This window comes from Falco peregrinus, chromosome 14 (genome assembly GCF_023634155.1).
Source record: "Falco peregrinus isolate bFalPer1 chromosome 14, bFalPer1.pri, whole genome shotgun sequence".
NCBI classification, from domain to species: Eukaryota; Metazoa; Chordata; class Aves; order Falconiformes; family Falconidae; genus Falco; species Falco peregrinus.
Window position 1 is genome coordinate 25,480,858 of NC_073734.1, and position 6,284 is coordinate 25,487,141.

Below are 6,284 nucleotides of genomic sequence, written 5' to 3' on the forward strand. Positions count from 1 at the left end.
GTGCGTCAGTAGCAGGAAGGGGTCACCGGAGCGTGTAAACAACATACTGGGCAAGGACAATGTTAATAAATCAAAGTAGGCAAAAGCGGAAGCAGCCCTGAGCTGTTCCTGGTCTCCAACACATGATTGCTGTAGCAGTCATGGCACCCTGGCTGTGCCACCCCTTGGAAAGCCTTTTTTTAAAAACAAAACAAAAAAAACCTGTGTAGATTTGGGTTCAGCTTTGTTGCCTTTTGTCCCACTGAGCTCCTGCAAAGGTAGCAATGGCCAATTTGTGGCTCCAGAGATCCCAGGCTCAATCCTCCCAAGCTCAATCCCAAAAGCACCAGTTTTGGCTGCAAGCCCAGTTCACAGCACCCCCATGCTCCAATCTCGCAGAAACTGCAGGGTGTAGATGCTGTAGCAGGCTGGGCAGCACAAAGCAAGCCTGGGAAGGGATGAGACTGCTTCTCTTGAGGGATTTTGCTTTCCTCCACTCCAGGTCTCCAAGAACACGCTGGCATTTCTATCAACTCCCCTCTGCGAGCAGCCCTGTATGAATGCACTGCCAGCACAGTCAGTTAGACTCTGCTCTTTTATTACTATTTGCTTCAGCATTGCAATCCTTGGAACACGATACGGCACTGCTTTAAAAAGGTATTTACACATATCCCAGCATCATCCCCCTTGTCATCCCAAGGAGCAAGGCCTTGGCTGGTGCTAAGAAGCAACCAAGAGAAGTCTCTTGCGGCCTTTCTAGTGGAATGGCAGCAATGACAGAGGGCAGCATAGCTACTGCGATGGTTTCAGTCGCATCCCTGATGAAATAACAGCATGGAGATGAGAGACAGCGTTAATCTATCTCCCCAGCCAGGGCTAGAAGCGCTTCATCTGGCGGCGTTCTTGTCGGCGTTGCTTCTTCTCGTTTGGCTCCTGACCAGCAGGTGAAGAGTCGGCTGTAAGCCAGGGCCCCAGGATGTTCACCCACAGGAGGTAGAGAGCACGCCCCGGAGCCTGCAAAAACACAGGTCACTTTGGGGACAGCTCTGACAGGGTAGTGCTGCAGGCAGGAGGGCTGGACCTACTGAGGAAGCCAAAGGAGCTGGAGTATCTGTACAGGCTGGATCAGGAGCATCACAGGATGCATGGAAATCAAAGGCAGTGGCAGGTGTCCAAAATAAATGGCCTGACTTCATATGGTTTAAGAACTTGCATACATATACAGCCATCAGGCTTCACATATGGAAATACCAGCATCAGGACTGAATTATGCAGAAAGATTCAACTGCCCAGACATTCTGCCTCTCCCTTCTTCAGAAAACACCCGCATTTCTCTGAATTAAAAAAACAAGTGATCGAGATGGTCTTCAGGGGACAGCGAGCCTAGGCTGCCCCCTGCCAGGCCAGCTAGAAAGGAACTTGTGAGTAAGGACTGAAAGGAGAGAACTTTCTTTGCTCCCAACATTGCCTTGTCTTATCAAAGCAACTGTGGGATTTTTTTACCTAACATGAGACTTTTTGTCCTTCTGCAAAAGTAGTTTTAGCTGGGGGCACATGACAAATGTTTCAGGAGTAGAAAGAGTCTGATGTGTTAAGAGGAGACCAAAGCCTACAGCATTTTATCTACCAAGTGGCACAGTGTCCAGCAGTTCCCGGCCTCAGTCTGGGCTGGTGAATGACTGAGAAAACCAAACAAGAAGAAACACAGGCTGTTTGTCACAGTCACAAAAAGACTCTAAGCACAAAGATGGCTTTGATCTGCCTCATGTTTCTTACTGCCCTTTCACAGGACCAGAGAGAAAGGCCAAGGCCAGCCTAGTTTTTGCATGGTTGACCCAGAGGGATCAGGACTTCTATCCCTTGTACAGCCTCATTTTTAACAAGATTTGACAGGGAGATTTAAAAATTTATCAGAAAATAGTTTTGGTCTGAAACAGGACACTGAAATTAAATGGATAAATAATGTCCTCAGTCATGAAGACAGGGAAAGACAGGGACAATGTAGAGCAATAAGGAAAACCACAGGGGCTTACCAAGAGCCAGAAGTACCAGACATAAAGCGAGAAGCAGCTCAGCACTTGGACTATAGCTGTCAGCAGGATCACATCCTTGAGGTGCCTGAGGGAAGAAAAGCAAAACATTAACCTTCTGTTCTAGCCCCTGCCGAATACACCAGCTCCTCTGCCAACACAGCCTGTCTACACTGCCTCCGGGGAGCAACCCTGCCCAGCCGACCGAAGAGCTGTCCCTGCACCTGCGCTTTGCCCCACATGGTGATCTAGAAGAATCAGAGCAGAAAACAAAATAAAGAAATAAAGCTGATGAGCTAAAGAGCTAGGCTCCCTCTGAAAAGGGACACTGAGAAAGCTGAGGGATGGGGGGGGGAGAGGGGGGGGGAATCAGCAACAAACCCACCACCCTCACAGCCTACAACAGAAGCCAGCACCTGCCAATTTGACATGTATCATGGCATAAAGTATAGCTGCCCGTGGCTGGCTGCAATAAAGGGAAGCATGAATCTTCCCTGTGCCATTTCACAGGCTGACAGACACACTCAGGATCACCAAAGGGCCGGAGTGCTGCAAGGACATGCACACCATCACCTGCAAGCTGAGCTACAGCGACACATGTCTCCCCCTCCCCTCCTGCTTATCCGACTCCAGGGTCTTCCCCACCAGCCTGAGGCAGAGCTGAGAGCAGCTACAGGGAGGGGAACAAGCTGCCCACACCTCAGCCACCACTCTCGGGGGGGGGGACGACGGACAGGACCTGACACCCAAGAGAGGTGAACAGGGATGAGGTTTTCAACACAAGCCACAGGGAGTGCCATGACAGGTTAGAAATATGCCAACTTTCACTCCCATTAAATCATCATCTGCTGGAGTAAGAAACGCTCGAATCACATCCAAGAACAGAGTCAAGAAAACAAAGGCAAAGGCAACGGTAATGAAACAGCTCGTCTCATTCTGGCCAGCACAGCACAAAGCAAAGTGACCAGAAACAACTGGTTTAGGCTGGGACACTGTCATCAACTCCAGACAGTGCAGAATCCACCATCAATAGCTCTGTGATGAGACACTGAAGTTCAGAAATCTCATGCATCACCGGAGGCCAGGAGGGTGATGGCAGAGCTCCCATGAACCCAGCTCTCCCAGAGACCAGCAAGATCGGTTTTCCTCAACCCCAGAGGAACACAAAGCATCTGTTTCAGTTACAGGCAGCATGAGAGAAATGCCCTCGTATCTGCAGCATTCCAGAAGCTGCTCCAAAAGAGCATGCATTCATCAGCTGTAGCACACTCAGCTGAGAGGCAAGAAAACATCCACCGCTTTCTGAAAGTAACCGCTGGCCCAGACTGGTTCCCTGATCCCCAAAGCTAATTTAGAGCACTTCACCAGACAGACACAGCCGGTGGGAGGAGCACTGAGTGCTTGTTAACACTTCATGTTCATGTAGCAAGAAGCTTAAACTACTGAGACTTGCACTCATGGCTGAGGGCTCTGCACAGGCTCAGGTACAAAAGTACAGGGTAAGGATAGGAACTTCAGCTGCGCAGGTTTTGTCTTTACAGGTCTGCCTCCTCCGTGTTTTGCACAACCCATGCCTCGGACAAGCATCAATTCACTTTAACGTGTCATAAAATTCACCCCAACAGTGTACTGGTCAGGCAGAAAAACCTTGGAGCCTCAGTACTAAGGGAAGCACCACGACTGCAACCAGGACTGCGGCAGTGCTACAGCTGTACCCACCACCTTTTCAGAGCAGGCAAGGGGATCCCTGTGCTAACGCCTGTCAGTCATTTCCCCTGACAGCACCATCACACACAGGCACAGGGCAGTTACCGGGGCACCCACTCTGCCTCGGTGCCTTATACATCTCCCAAAGGCATCCCCCAACTAAGGGGATAGGCCAGACAGCATCAAACTTCTGTATCTTCCTTACCTGACTGCCCCATGCTGTGTTTCACAAAAAAGGGTATCCAAACTACCTAACACTTCCACTCAGAACCAAAACAATGTAAAACTGGAGAAAAGTGCTCAGCTGACCAGCAGGAAAAAGTCCCTGTAGGATGAAAAGGACATAAAGCGCCTGGCTCACAGAACACACTGGAAATAACCCCTTCTTTACAGACACCTCATCCCTCAGCTGAGTCCCTTATCTGAGTCACTCTGGCTGCAGGTACAAGATTTACTACTCCACTAAAAAAACACAAGACGAGAGCTCATCCTGTGCAGAGACAGCAGGTTCTGTGCCGCAGAAGTCATTCTGACTGCTGATAACATCCCTGGGCATCTGCTGGGTGCAGAAATAAAACTCACGTTAAGAAAACCAAAAATATTTAAATCAATACATGGCCCTTCCAGCACAAGAACACTTGATGTGATGCAGACAACTCTGCTGGCAGCCAGGCCCCACTGTGTTTCTTCAAAAGCCTGGCAGCAAGGGAAAAGTGGAGGTAAACCTGGAACTGGAGGCCGAGGACATGGCAGGGAAGGGGACAAGTACCCCAGGTACCTCACTGGGCACGTGCTGAAGGACCCCAGCAGAAGGTGGGAAGGTGGGCCAACGGACAGAGGTGAGGGCAGGGAGGACAGAGAGAAAGGCCTGATGTGTCCACAACTGCCTGGCAGTGTTCTGTAACTACTTTGGGGCTTACCGTTGGAAAACAAGTAAATCTAGAAGGTATTTCTGCTGTTTCAGTATTGTTACCTCCTTATTTTATTTAACAGTGCTTTGCAGGGATTACTGTTGTGTGTTCCTTGACTGAATAAAAAAGTTACAGCACCACCAAGAACATTGGACAGGCAAACACTTGGTACTGTCTGCAGACAGACACGAGGAACACACAAGCAGAAGGGGCAGGAAAGGCTGAGGAGGTGAGAGCAGCTGGCTAAGACAGAAAGCAGGTTTTTCTTATGTGTAGAACAGTTCAAGATATGGTCAGTTTGCAGCCAGGATGGAGTAACTGGCAGTGTGTGCCCCTCTGCTCTGTCAAGCAGTGATGGTTTAAAAAGAAAACACATATCTGTGTGTTGCAGAAGCATGTCAGCGCTGTTCCTCCACTGAAAGACTGTTGTAAGCTGCTCCAGCTGATGCGTCTGGGATCTCCTACCTGCGTGCCTCAGCCCTAAGGTTCCAGGCTGACCTACCCACACAGCAGCTCACAACCGCACCAGATCAAGCGCTCAGATAACAAGAAGTTTAGGTACGTTCCCAGAAAAAACGGCTACAGGCTTCCAGCAGCCCCATGCCCATGCCAGTGGGCAAGCTGGGGTGGGAGCAGAGGCCTGGCCTTCCCCTTTGAGGGCTCCCCTGGCTCTGCATGCACGCTCAGGCAGCAGGTCCTGCTCACCTGGACTCGTGCGGGTGTGGACACTCACTCTGCCATCCCCTGCTCCATATTCAGGTCAATTCCCCCGTCGGCAAGGCTGCCATCGTCTGTGAAAGACGGCTTTGCCATGGAGCTCATGGACCGGTAGCTGGTGCCATAGACCACGGAGCTGAAGACGAACGCTAGCTGCAACAAGGGAACACGCGTCAGCCGCCAAAGCCGCGATCCCCGGGCAGGGTGGCGGGGCCTGCTGGCCTTGCCCATCACGGCAACCGGGAAAGGAGCCGGCTGGCCACCGGGCCGGACCCAGGTGCCCCCCATCGGGGCAGCAGACAGCCGTGCAGCGGGCCGGGCGCTCACCCACGTCCAGGCGGAGGCAGCGGGGTAGAAGATCACCAGGTTCACCACGACGTAGACGCCCTGCGGAGAGAACACGGCACGGCTGTCTGCCCTGCCCGGCCCCGCCCGGGGCCTGGACCTCCCCTCCCCGTCCCGCCCGCCCCCGGCCGCACTCACGGAGGCCCCCAGGATGATGCGGAGGTAGAAGCGCAGCGTCTCCCGGTTCTCCTCGAAGATCTGCTTCTTCCCCTTGGTCCCCGCCTTCCCCTTGGGCTGCGGAGCCAAGAGAGGCGGTCAGCGGCCTCGCCCGCCCCGGGCCCCCGGGCGCCCGCATCCCCGGCCCCGCCACTCACCGCCATGGCCGCACCGGCTCCGCTTCCGGTCCCCGCCGGAAGTGCCCTGCGGGAAGGGCCCCGGACACGGTGGCCCGGGCCTACCTCAGGCGGGGCAGGGGCAGGGGCAGCCGGGACCCCCGCGCCCGTCCCCGCTCCCCAGCCCCAGGCCACCCTGTGGCCTTTCCCGTGCAGCCCGCGGGGCGCCAGTGCCTGCTCGCCCCACTGCAGCCCGTCGCCTCCCCTCGGCTCGTAGGGGAAGGTCCCCACCAGTACCCCGGGCACCCCGAGCCCGGCCTGAG

The 6,284-nt window shown here is 53.5% G+C and overlaps 1 protein-coding gene and 1 long non-coding RNA gene across 3 annotated transcripts; both read right to left on the bottom strand.

Annotated features, from left to right (window-relative positions):
- Nucleotides 1–560: 560 nt before the first annotated feature.
- On the bottom strand, nt 561–6,150 carry TMEM208 (transmembrane protein 208). Of its 2 annotated transcripts, XM_055818788.1 has the most exons (6): nt 6,004–6,147; nt 5,828–5,923; nt 5,672–5,731; nt 5,361–5,497; nt 2,013–2,097; nt 561–993 (listed from the first exon to the last, which is right to left on the bottom strand). In XM_055818788.1, the coding sequence occupies exons 1-6, from the start codon at nt 6,007–6,009 to the stop codon at nt 856–858; spliced, it is 522 nt and encodes a 173-aa protein (XP_055674763.1). In that variant the 5' UTR covers nt 6,010–6,147; the 3' UTR covers nt 561–855. The 2 variants fall into 2 exon arrangements, with proteins under 2 accessions (XP_055674763.1, XP_055674765.1); XM_055818790.1 differs by lacking the exon at nt 5,672–5,731 and having other exon boundaries at nt 6,004–6,150.
- On the bottom strand, nt 1,160–2,006 carry LOC129785649 (uncharacterized). Its single transcript, XR_008749811.1, has 2 exons — nt 1,483–2,006; nt 1,160–1,313 (listed from the first exon to the last, which is right to left on the bottom strand). It is a non-coding gene; the product is annotated as an uncharacterized LOC129785649 (long non-coding RNA).
- Nucleotides 6,151–6,284: the final 134 nt, after the last annotated feature.